This window comes from Vulpes vulpes, chromosome 7 (genome assembly GCF_048418805.1).
Source record: "Vulpes vulpes isolate BD-2025 chromosome 7, VulVul3, whole genome shotgun sequence".
Taxonomy (NCBI): Eukaryota; Metazoa; Chordata; class Mammalia; order Carnivora; family Canidae; genus Vulpes; species Vulpes vulpes.
The window spans coordinates 21,004,789-21,017,720 of NC_132786.1; the positions used below are offsets into that span (position 1 = coordinate 21,004,789).

The following is a 12,932-nucleotide window of genomic DNA, read 5'->3' on the forward strand; positions in this document are numbered from 1 at the left end:
TGTCCTTTTGAGACTGACTTTTTCACTTGGCATAATGCCCTTGAGATCCATCCAAATTGTTGTATGTATCAGTAGATGGTACTTTTTTTTTATCTGAGTAGAGCTTCAGTGTATGAATGTACCACAGTGTTTAAACATCCATCTACTAAGGGACATCTTGTTATTTCCAATTTTCAGCTATTAAAAATAAAGCTGCTATGCAAATCGTATGAAAAAAATATTGTATACAGGTTTTTGTGTGGACATAATTTTTCATTTCCCTAGTTAAATGCTGTGTAGTGTAATTGCTGCATTGTATGACAAGTTTATGTTTAGTATTATTAAGAAACTGCCAAAGTCTTTCCCATAGTGGCTAGACCATTTTGCATTTCTGCCAGCTGTGTATGAGAGCCAGCTTCACTGCATCCTTGCCAGCATTTGGTATTATTACAGTTTTTTATTTTAGCTGTTCTCATAAGTGTGTAGTGATATTATCATGGTCTTAATCTTCATTTCTCTAATGACTGGTGGTGGTGAATATCTCATGTGCTTATTTTCCATCTGAGTATCCTCTTCCATTAAATGTCACTTCATATCTTTTGGTCATTTTCTAACTGGCTTGCTTATATTTTTACTGTGAGGTTTTGAGAGTTCTTTATATATGCTAGATATGAGTCCTTTGTCAGATATGTGGTTTCCAAATAATTTCTCCCATTGTGTAGCTTCTCTTTCCATCTTCCCAGGGTTTTCTGCAAAGCAGGAGGCTTAACTTTTGATACACCAGCTTTTGGATTCATTGGTTTTTCTCTGTTTTTCTGTTTTAAATTTCATTGATTTCTTCTTCTTCTTCTTTTTTTTTTTTTTTTTAATTTCATTGATTTCTGTTCTTACCCACATTTCTTTCCTTTTTCTTGCTTTGGATTTATTTTGTTCTTCTTTTTCTAGTTTCTTTTTTTTCCTAGGTTTTTAAGTTGCGACCTTAGGATTATTGATTTGAGACTTTTTCTCTTTCCTGATGTCAGCATTTAGTGTTTAAATTTTCCCAGTTAGCACTGCTTTTGCTGTGTCCACACATTTTTATATCTTGCATTTTTGTTTCCATTCCATTCATGTAGTTTTTAGTCTCCCTGACATTTTCTCTTTAACCTATTAAGAACTATGTGGTTTCAGGGATCCCTGGGTGGCGCAGCGGTTTGGCACCTGCCTTTGGCCCAGGGCATGATCCTGGAGACCCAGGATCGAATCCCACGTCAGGCTCCCTGCATGGAGCCTGCTTCTCCCTCTGCCTGTGTCTCTGCCTCTCTCTCTCTCTCTCTGTGTGACTATCATGAATAAATAAATAAAATCTTAAAAAAACAACAACTATGTGGTTTCATTTCCAACTGTTGTGGAGAGGGGGGTTTCTTGTTATCTTTCTGTTATTGATTTTTGAGTTTATTCCATTGTAGTCAGAAAGCATGTTCTGTATGACTTTAATTCTTATAAAATAATTAAGGTTTCTTTTATGGCCTAGTTAAGGTTTATTTTGGTTCCATGGGCACTTGTAAACTGTATATATTCTGTTCTTATTGGGTGGAGTGTTTTGTATATGTTGCTTAGCTTCTGTAGGTTGATGGTATTGTTGAGTTCTTCTGTCCTTGTTCTATCAATTGTTGAGAGAGAGGTATTGAAGTTTACAAGTATAATTGTGAATCTGTTTCTCCCATCAGTTTTGAAATTAAAACAATTTTTAAAAAATTTATTTGAGAGAGAGAGAGATTGAGAGAAGGAGCAGGGGGAGTGGCAGAAGGAGAGAAAGAACCAGACTTCTTGCTGGGCAGGGAGCCTGACAGGCTGGATTCTGGGAATCCAGGATCATGACCTGAGCTGAAGGCAGGTGCTTCATCGACTGAGCCATCCAGATACCCCTCCCATCAGTTTTTGTCTCACGTGCTTTACATTTCCTTTTTTTCTTTTCTTTTCTTTCTTTCTTTTTTTTTTAAAGATCTTACTTATTTATTCATGAGAGACATAGAGAAAGAGGCAGAGACATAGGCAGAAGGAGGAGAGGCAGGCTCCCAAGAGGGAGCCTGATGGGGGATTCAATACCAGGACCCCAGGATCATGACCTGAGCCATAGGCAGCCCTCACAAACTGAGCCACCCAGGTACCCCCTTATTTTATATTTCCATTCTTTGTTTCATGCACATTTAAGATTGCTCTTTCTTTCTTTCTTTTTTTTTTTTTTTAACGATTTTTATTTATTTATTCATGAGAGAGGCAGAGACCTAGGCAGAGGGAGAAGGAGAGGCAGGCTCCCCGCAGGGAGCCCGATGCGCATCTCTACCCTGGAGCTCCAGGACCACAACGTGAGCTGAAGGCGGACGCTCACAGATGTCCTGTGTCTTCTTGATGGACTGACCCCCCCCTTTTTTTTTTTTAATGTTCTTCTCTATCTTCTCTTTCTTTGCTATAAAGTTTACTTTTTCTGAAGCAATATAGCCACTCATGCTTTCTTTGATTAACGTTTGTGTAAATATCTTTTCCTGTCCTTCTACTTTCATCCTACATATAGCCTTACAATTGAAGAGAGTTTCTTGTAGACAGCATAAAATACAGTCAGGTTTTTTTAAATTACCTCTGCCAATATCTTTTAATTGATGTAGTTAGACCACTTACATTTATTGTAATTATTGATTAGTGCTTTTCCTGTTTGTTCTTTCTGTTTTTTGTTTCTTTGTTTTGTTTTATCTAAGTTTCTGGAGATTATTTGAACATTTTTAGAATTTTATCTTGATTTATGTATTTTTAAAAAAGATTTTATTTATTTATTCATGAAAGACACAGAGAGAGAGAGAAGCAGAGACATAGGCAGAGGGAGAAGCAAGCTCCATGCAGGGAGCCTGATGTGGGATTCGATCCCAGGACTCCAGGATCATGCCCTGGGCTGAATGTGGGCACTAAACCGCTGAGCCACCCAGGCATCCCTATGTATTGTTTTTTTGAGTGCATCTGTTTGTATAGCTTTTTAAGTGGCTGGTCTATTACATTATCTATACATAACTTTCCTAATTCTACTGGTGTCAACACCTTACCTGAGTGAAAGGCCCTTTATCTTCCCATATTTCTAATATAATTGTCTCAAATAATTCTTCATACATTGAGAAGGACATCAGTGTTATAATTTTTGCTTTAACTGCCAAACATAATTTAGAAAAACTCCAGAGGAGAAGAAAAGTAATGCTTATTTTTGCTCTTTCCATTTTTCTTTCCTCCTGATGTTCCAAGATTCTCATTTCCTCTCTGTTTAGAGAACTTTCTTGAGCCATTCTTTCCAAGTAGGTATGCTGACGACAAATTCTGTTGGCTTTTGTTTATCTGAGAATGTCTTGATTTGCCCTGCATTTTTGAGGGATATTTTGGCTGAATATAGAATTCTGAGTGGACAGTTCTCTCAGCAAGTGAAAAATATGCCATTTTTTTCTGGGTGCCCCAATTTCTGATGTGAAATTTGTTGGAGGCTTTCAGAATTTTTTCTTCAGTCTTCAGTTTTTAGAAGTTTGGCTGTAATATGTCTTGGCATGGGTTTCTTTGGGTTTATCCTGTTTGGGGTTTGTTCAGTGTTGAATCTGTAGGCTTATGTCTTTTTTTAGTCAAATTTGGCAGATTTTTAGCCATTATTTCTTTGAGTACGTTTCCAGCCCCACCTCCTTTTTCTTCTCCTTTTGGGACTTGTAATGCACGAATGCTCATGCTTTATTATATATCTTACATGTTCCTGAGGCCCAGTTCATTTGCTTTTTAGTCTGTTTTCTTTGTCGTTCAGATTGGATAATTTCTATTATATCTTTGAGATCAGTGATTCTTTTCTCTATCCTTTTCTTTTTTTCTTTTTTTTAAGATTTTATTTATTTATTTGTTCATGAGAGACACACACAGAGAGAGAGAGAGGCAGAGACACAGGCAGAGGAAGAAGCAGGCTCCATGCAGGGAGCCTGATGCGGGACTTGATCCCGGGACTCCAAGATCACACCCTGAGCCAATGGCAGGCGCTAAACCGCTGAGCCACCCAGGGATCCCCTCCTCTATCCTTTTCTGCTGTTGAATTCATCCACTGAGATATTTATTACAGGTATTGTGTTTTTTTAGTTCCAAGATTTCTGTGCAGTTTTGTCTCTGTCTTCTATCTTTGCTTTTCATGTTGTGTTTCTTTGCTGAGACTTCCTTGTATTTCCATTGTTTCGAATGTGTTTGTAATTGCTCATTGAGGCGTTGTAAGATGGCTCCTGAAATCTTGTTTAATAATTCCTTTATCTGTGTCATCTTGATGTTGGTATCTGTTGATTGTCTTTTTTCATTTCAGCTGAGGTGTTTCTTGTTCTCACTATGGTGAGGATTATTTTTATTGAAACATGGACATTTAAGATATATTCTGAGATTCTGGGTCTTGTTTAAATCTGACATTTTAGCAGGTCATTTCTGATACTGCTCCAGCAAGGAAAGGGGGATGCCCCATGTGGATGCCAGTTTGGGGTTGAAGCTTAGGATCTTCTCTTGGCCTCTGTTGACACACTGTGGGAGAGGGCTCCTTGTTACTGCTCACTGAAGATGGGAGCTCAGCCTCCACACTCGGCCTCAGCAGGTAGTATCCTGGCCAGGAGGGACGGGGGCACATGGTGATGGAAGTCTTGACTTTCTACTAGGCCTTCTCTGAAGAAACTCAAGCATGGAAGCAGAGGGATGGGTTGATTCTGCTGAGTAGGATGGAAGGCCAGCTTCCCCATGCAGCATCTGTGCTATGGTGTTTGACTAGAGTGAAGCAGATATTGTTTGGAAGTTTTTTTTTTTTTTTTTTTTAAATCTTTTTAGATTGCCCCTTTTATCTTCTTTGGCTGGAGATAGCAGGCTTTTTTGGAGGTACCTTTTTTGTTTATTTTTATTTATTTTTTATTTTTATTTTTTTTTCCTTTTTTGTTTTGAACTCTTTGGTGGTCCTGAGTTGCCAGCTTCCCCAGCACCCAGTATGGACCATATGAGATGAAAAGAAGACCCAGGAAACTCCCCACTGTGTTGGTCCTGGGGTCCTGCAGTCCCCAGCCAGTCAGCCTGCTCTTCACTCTTCAGACTCTATGTTTCTTTTGTACATAAAGTCCAGGGATTCCGGCTGTATTTAGTGAGAGCAGCAGAAAAATATGTTAACTCTATCCTTGCAGAAGCAGAAGTCCAAGTTTAATTAATTTTGTAGATAATATATTCATATACCATGAAAGTTAAATGGTATAACAGGATACACACAGAAAATTAACGTCTCCCACTAACTTCCCCTCTTAGATAACAATGGTCGTTTCTGGTTTCTTGTGTGTTCTTTCTGAGATAATCTGCACATACCAGCAGGTATACACAGACATCTTTCATGCATATCCACTGTTTTGCACCTTGTGTTTTTTCTCATAACACCACACCTTAGTGATCCTTTTAAAATAAATATATGAAGACCTGCTTCATTTTTTCCCATGGCTATATTATATTCCATTGTGTGGAGAGGCCACCTATGTGTAACCAGTTGACTCCATTATTTGTTATATTCATTGTCTTCCGATCTCAGAGTCTTCCCTACTCACACCTGAGTCAGGGTCTGTTACCATATGTTGCGGAAGGCTGGAGATTGCTGCTGGGGTGACGTGGCCTTACTCTGCAATGAGTCACACAATCTGAATACTCATAGATAGTCTTTGATAGCTACTCTCTTAGACACAGTTCTCTGTCATGTTCATAAGGACTGTTTGGACCACATCTTGCTTTTCATGGGCATAAACAAAAGATGTTGAATATAAGCTCTATATACCTTTATTCTGTTTCATGGATTCAGTTGCTTCATGTATAATAGTTAATAATGTTTAAAAGAAGTATACTTTATGGTTTTTAAAATTTTTCTTATTTCTGATGGCCACTAAAACATAGATCTGCTATGATCTGGGGCCAGAGTACTTTGTTGTTGTTGTTGTTTTTAAAGATTTTATTTATTTATTCATGAGAGACACATAGAGAGAGGCAGAGACATAGGCAGAGGGAGAAGCAGGCTCCTCATGGGGAGCCCAGTGTGGGATTCAATCCCAGGACCCCGGGATCACGACCTGAGCCGATGGCAGATGCTCAACTGCTGAGCCACTTAGGCATCCCAAGGGCCAGAGTACTTTGATTGCCTTTTTCGGAAGGATAAGATTTACCTTGTTTTCATTTAGGTTTTTGAGTGTGGTAGTGTCACCTCACAAAGTTTGGCATTTTCTCCCTCAAGGTGGTGATTTTTTTTGTGGTTAATATATTGCCCCCAAATTCTTGGTAAATTTGAATGATGTCATGAATTGCAGAATCTTTTTGCCCTTGTCTCTTCACATTTTTTTATTTTGACTTGGCAGTTTAATTCTAAATTCATGCATAATTAAGTTTGATCTTGCCCAGAGGATAGAATCTGTCACTTGTACTGGCACACTGCATGAAGACTTTGAGGTCTGCTTCAAGCCATCTTGCTAGGGGCCCTTTGTAATACATGATGTGTGCATCAGATGGTTCTTTTTTTTGGGGGGAGGGCATCAGATGGTTCTGTGTGAGGTCTGTCCCTGTGCCATTGAGTGGCGTGGTCAGTTTTTGGAGGTCGTTTTGTTTGTTTCTACAGATCGCCTCAGTCAGGTAGGGCCCATCAGACTTTTCTGCCCTGTTGCCAGCCTCAGGGCTCTGGACATGCTCACTGGCTCTGACATGAACACACTCACTAGGCTCTGCCCCTGGCATTTTCACACCACACCTGCTTCTTCAGTCTTGCAGAAATCCTGTCCCTTACATTTGTGCCCCCTTTTGTAACTCAGAAGCTTTGAGTCCAAAGTGGCAGTGAGTTGGAGTGAGGAAAGGAGGTGGTTTCTTTCCTGGACCTTTTCCTTTTCACCTCTTCCACCTGCTACTGCAAACAATGCCTTTCTGAGGAAAAGAATTCAAATTCACTTGTATATCTTTATTGTGATTCTTCATTTGTAATAAATTGGGGATTTCAGATAGTCTGCTTTAAAAATAATTTGGAATAAATTTGATGAAGATGAGTTAATGGGAGCTCAGCGGTTAGACCAGAGGTTAGGAATTTATTTATTTGAGATAGTGAGAGTGAGCACAAACAGGGAGAGGGGCAGAGGGAAAGGGACACAGACTCCATGCTGAGCAGGAAGCTCAATCCCAGGACGCTGGGATCATGACTTGAGCCAAAAATAGACGCTTAACCAATTGAGCCACCCAGGTGCCCAGGGGTTAGGAATTTAAATGGAGAATTGAATCTTTGTGAAGCTTCCACATTTCATTAGATGTTAAATTCTAGAGTGGAGTCCTGTGTGTTTATTTACTAAGTATATTCCCAAATGTCAAGGTTAATCTCTTATTACGATAATGTATCATAAAAACATTGATATGTTTACCTAATACAGCTGTTTGATTATTGTACTTTTCACAATGGATATTCACCACCAATCTCTTTATTTTCCTCCTAAGGTAATCAGTTATCTTTCTATAATAAGATTAAAAATACATATTTTAAATCTGTCTGATACAGAGTTTTGGTAAAATGACTTGTGTATAGGTATTATTTTTCAGTTTTCTCTTTTTATCATATCTTTAACTTTGTCTACTTCTGTATTGTATTTTAAAATTTGGAGCCTATAATACAGTCCATGGGCATTTCATTTACTATCTTGAAGGATTTCTCTAGGTGAAAGTAAGAGATTTAGTGATATCATTTCTGTCTGATTAAAGGCAGATCAGCTAAGTTCCTTTGTACCATTTTAAAAATAACACTGCAACATAAAACTCGTTCCTGTATTTTATGTACTCATTGATACTGTCTTTTCTGTGAACTGCCTCCACCCCCAATAAAACCCTAACATTGAAAATGTGCTTGTACATACATGGGTATTATATTATCCTTTAATGTGAATAGTGATGGACGTCTTTGTGCCTTTTTTTTTTAAGGTATTGCCATCAGAGAGTCGGCAAAGGTAGTTGATCAAGCCCAGAGAAGGGTGTTGAGGGGAGTCGACGACCTGGACTTTTTCATAGGGGATGAGGCCATAGATAAGCCCACGTATGCCACGAAGGTGAGCTCCTCAGAGGAATTTACTTCTTTAACTGTGTAGCCAAGAGCAGAGCAGTAGAATGAATAATGCAGAATGGCAGATTATCTAGAAATTGTACTTTATGGGCTATGGGTATATTTTTATTTTTTTAAAGACTTTATTTATTCATGAGAGAGACAGAGAGAGAGAGAGAGAGAGAGAGAGGCAGAGACACAGGTAGAGGGAGAAGCAGTCTCCAAGGAGGGAGCCTGATGTGGGACTTGATCCCAGGTCTCCAGGATCACACTCTGGGCTGAAGGCAGCGTTAAACCACTGAGCCACCCAGGCTGCCCTATATTTTTTATTGTTATGTTTTAAAAGAAGGTTTGTTGTTTTTGAATGGGGTATTTTTGATGCAGGGGATCCAGTGAACTTACAGAACTCTGGAAGGTAGAACTAACACAGGCAGTGCTGGGTTACACGCGGAAGCAAGATCTGCTCCTGTGGAAAATTTCAGGTTGATTAATTAACCTGTCAGATATGGGAAGTTACAGATTGGTTAATTTAGGGAAAAAAAAAAAAAAAAGGACAAAAATTAAGTAGACATTTGTTCTAGAAAAAAAAAAGCTCCAGATTGAAGTGCGCAGTGGATGGTGTGCACTTTTCCATCTGTTACCCACAGTAAAGATGGTTCTTCATGCTTAGAGGTGAGCACAGTAGAGTATCAACTGTAGTATAGTGAATGTTTCTGCTAATGTGCCTCTTGTTTCTTCCCATGAATGAGCATCAGTGCCTGTGCACCAGGCCGTGCTGCCTACCAGGCCAGCCTGTCCTGGGCCAGCGTTGTTGGGCTCCTGCTCTTACTGCTTTGAGCTCAAGCTTGACGTATTCTGCTCTCTCTTGCCATAGTGGCCAATAAGACATGGAATTATTGAGGACTGGGATCTTATGGAAAGGTTCATGGAACAAGTGATTTTTAAGTATCTTCGAGCTGAGCCTGAGGATCATTACTTTTTAATGGTGAGTAACTGCAGCTAAGAGGACTATATCCCTCAATATTCCAAGTTACTTAGATATTATTTTTTCAGATTACTTAGATTGTATTTTTTATTCTTATTTATTTTTTAAATTTTTAAAGATTTTAAAGATTTTATTATTTGAGAGAGTGAGAAGGATAGTGAGAGCGAGCATGAGCAGGGGAGAGGGGCAGAGGGAGAAGCAGGCTCCCGTTGAGTAGGGAGCCCTATGCAGGACTGGATCCCAGGACCCTGGGATCATGACCTGAGCCAAAGGCAGACGCTCAACCACTGAGCCATCTTAGATTTTAAACTCAATATATTCTTCTCTGGAGAGTTTTTAATTCTTGTTAAATCTATTTGTATGAATTGGGTGCTTTTTTGGCAAGTAACAGAAGGCTCAACAGAAGCGTCTAAAATCTGAGGGGGCTCATTGTCTCTCAGCACAGGAAGGCCAGAGTGGGGTGGTTCCCAGGCTGGGTACCCTAGGGCTCCAGTGGGGCTTCTTGTGTTGGTTTTCTGCAGGCCCCCAGGGTGACCACCCAAGCCCCCTTGTGCCACCTCTTGGTTTATATACTTTCAGAGGTTGAAGCACTTCGTAAGAATTAGGAGTCTCTTTTAGTTTATTTAATTTGTTTATTCTTAAGTAATCTCTACACTCTGTGGGGCTTGAACTCATGACTTTCGAGATCAAGAGGCTCATGCTCTTCCGACTGAGCCAGTTGAGCTGAGTTATGGGCCCTGATTACGGTACTTAATTGGTCTTGTTCAAATAAAACATTGCAGAAAAATGAGAAATGTCTCTTGGTTATAGAATCTTTTCTAGTTCTACCAACATTATGTGTTTCCTCCCATGAAATGTCCTTTTTAAGTTAAAATTAATTACATGTTCATAATACTTGCTTTAATATATATAAAGAGCAGTTGCATGTAACAGAAGCTGCATATTAAAACATACGTAATTTAGCTTTGGATTTTTTCCATGCAAGTATTCTGTCGTCAAATGGTCCTAGATCCAATTACGTAATTCTTCCTAATGTTAAATATGGAGTGTTCTTTAGAATCATCAGACTTAAAATGTGGTAGCTATAAGGCTATTATGGTAGTTAGTGGAATCCATATATTTAATATCTATTTTAAAGCAAGTTCCTGAAAGTAGAAAGTGCTCTGATCTTTTTTCTGGTTGTACCTTCACAACTGGGAATTGCCAACTATGGGTCCTGTGTCCAGTGTTTTACAGGCCATTGTACATTTTCTACACTCTGTGTCTATAGTGGTTTATGTAAGATATTGGAGCCAGGAAACTGACACTGTCTGAGTGGCTTTGTCTTTATAGCCAAAACAAATCACAGATTCCCACCTGTCATATTTGGCATTTTTCCTTCTCCTGCACATCACATAACTACCTGTTGGATAGGATTTTAGGGCCAGGCATTGTGCCCAGCTGCTTCCTTCTGTCTGCCCTGGCTTGCTATGCTAGGAGCCATCCCTCTCACTCTAGGCAGAGCAGGCCTGTGGAGCAAACATGTACCACCAGGACGTAGCCACACAGGAAGTTTTTCCTAAAAGAAATTTTTTTCTGATTTAGCTGGCATAGATATAGGCCAGTAAGGTAAAAAAACCACTCGCCAGGAAGGAAATGGAGGTGTTTGCATATGGAAAAGCAAACTTTTGCCAAAAATGAGTATCTGTAATGAATGTTAAAAAAAAAAATCAAGTTTATTAAATTGAAGATAAGAAAATATACTCTGTTCATTGTGCTTTCAATTCTGCAAGTCCATTTGTTGCAGGAGGTGCTTGAGGAAATGGTGAGAATGGTAAATTTCTTTCAGGTTTATACCCTTAATCATCAGTTAATAGGACAGTTAAAGGGAAGTAAAGCAAGAATAGAGATTTATGGCCAAGTCACAGAAGTTAATTGAAGACATTTACTGAACCGCTACATCAGATGAGAGGTTTTTGGTGTTAGGGAGTCTCAGAGGTATAGATTATAGGTCCCTCAGTAGCTCACAGAATTGTTCTTTCTGACTGCAGTGAGCAGACATCTGAACATACAGGGTGAGGATGAGCTCATTACAGCTTATATTTTTCAAGAAGTTTCAGAGACTCAAGTCAAATTGGTCATGTGGAATGAGCAGATAGCAAATGGGAACTGTACTCTTTTCAATACTGAGTTGCCCAGAGTTTAAAATAGAATCGTGTATTTTAAAGAATTGCAGTGCTTTTGAGTAGAAATTGAGTTATAACTTCAGAAGAGATTTGCAAATTTTTTGAATATGAATCAAGCAAGAATGAGCAAGCAGCACATGCTGCTCAAGAAGCCTGAGAAAAAGGAGCTCCAGTGTCCAAGAGCAGGGAGGATGGACATCCCAACTGAGAGGGTGGGGAGAGGGAGGGAGAGGCAGGGGGAGAAAGGTAAGGTGGGAAGGAGGAGGGAGAGAGAGAGAATCACCCATCTTCTGTCTTTTTGTTCTATTCTGGTTGCATACACATTATTGAGGACAGATCTTAGTCGGCTGAATGCTAACCTCCTGCAGAAACAGCCTCATAGCACGCTCAGAGATACTGTTTAAACCAGCTCTCTGTGCATCCTTAGACTAGTGAAGTTGAGACATAAAATTAATGGTCACACATGGTACTCCTGACTTGTTATAATAGTCTCCTTCCTGGTTCGCAGGATGATTTGGACCTGCTCGTCCAGTACAGTAGCCACCAGCCAGTGCAGAGCTTGACTTACTTGGGTTTGCTCAGTTAGTCACCACTGGCCATGTGCTTTCCAGATTCCAGTGTATTTTCCTCTCCCACTCTCCCTTTCTTGAGGATTTATGTTTTTAGAAAGGTTTCTTTATTGCCGTTATAGAGGCATATGGGAGTGGAGCAATATTAGGTACATGTGTTTATTTTGCCATCTTTATCTAGAAATATGGGTTAATTTTTATGGTACTGATTAATTATTCATTTCTAAATCAATACCAGATTATATTTTACCATTGTTATGGATAAAAACGTTTATTCGTGTGATGTTTTAATCATATGCTTCAGTATTTAAAGATAATAAAAACAATATTTGTATTTTAGATCTTGTTCTACATAATGTTGGGAAAGTTGTATTTAAATTGATCTGTGGTGGCTTTGGCAGAGTGTACACTAATGTGGTAATGATACAGGGAAGATTAGCATGGCCCCTGTGCAGGGATGACATGCAAATTCGTGAAGTGTTCCTATTTAAAATAAATAAATTGATCTCTTAAAGGAACAGCTACTGGTAGGAAGCATAGGAGAAATGGAGGATTGAGGAAGAAATGAATTTGTGATTATGTTTCTCAGAACCCTTGAGGATGTTGCCCTTAATGCTGAATTTGATTCAAGAACCAGGTGAACCTAATTATACTATAAACATTCCCTTAAATGGAATGCATAGATTTTAGTGTAAATTCTTCACAGGTGGTGAATTGTTTGGCAGCAAGTAACAGAAGTGTAAAAAACAGTCATTTAAACAAGTTAGAGGTTTTATTTTTCTTTGATAGAAATAGTAGGGAGGCCAGTGCTGGTATGGTAGTTCTCTGGTATTATTGGAGATCTCTGGGCTTCAGTATCTTGAGCATATGGCTTCTATTCTAAGGATGCCTCTTGATCACAAGTTGGCTACTGCAGCTCCAGTCATCACATCTGTATTCCAGGAGAGAAGGGTAAGGAGGAGTCTACTCCTTAAGTCCTAACTTTATAAGGAGCTTTCCTAGAAGCCATGCACTATCAGCTGTTGCTTCTTATTGGCCTAAACTTGCTCACTTGGTCACCCCTGTCCACAAGGACGTGTAGGAAATGCTTTTCCTGTGGGCTTGTGGCCACCTCCTATCTATGAGTGATT

The 12,932-nt window shown here is 39.3% G+C and overlaps 1 protein-coding gene and 1 pseudogene across 7 annotated transcripts in view; both read left to right on the forward strand.

The window, feature by feature from the left end:
• Window positions 1-12,932, forward strand: part of ACTR3B (actin related protein 3B) — a 126,402-nt gene that overhangs the window by 68,448 nt on the left and 45,022 nt on the right. For 3 of the 7 annotated variants that reach the window (XM_072763219.1, XM_072763216.1, XM_072763223.1), the window contains 2 exons: window positions 7,966-8,090; window positions 8,958-9,068. The exons of the other annotated variants lie outside the window; for them this stretch is intronic. In XM_072763219.1, the coding sequence (XP_072619320.1) occupies window positions 8,997-9,068 (72 nt within the window). In that variant the 5' untranslated portion in view covers window positions 7,966-8,090; window positions 8,958-8,996. The remainder of the gene's footprint in view (window positions 1-7,965; window positions 8,091-8,957; window positions 9,069-12,932) is intronic. 7 annotated transcript variants of the gene reach the window in all.
• LOC112916333 (U6 spliceosomal RNA) lies at window positions 12,194-12,294 on the forward strand (annotated as a pseudogene).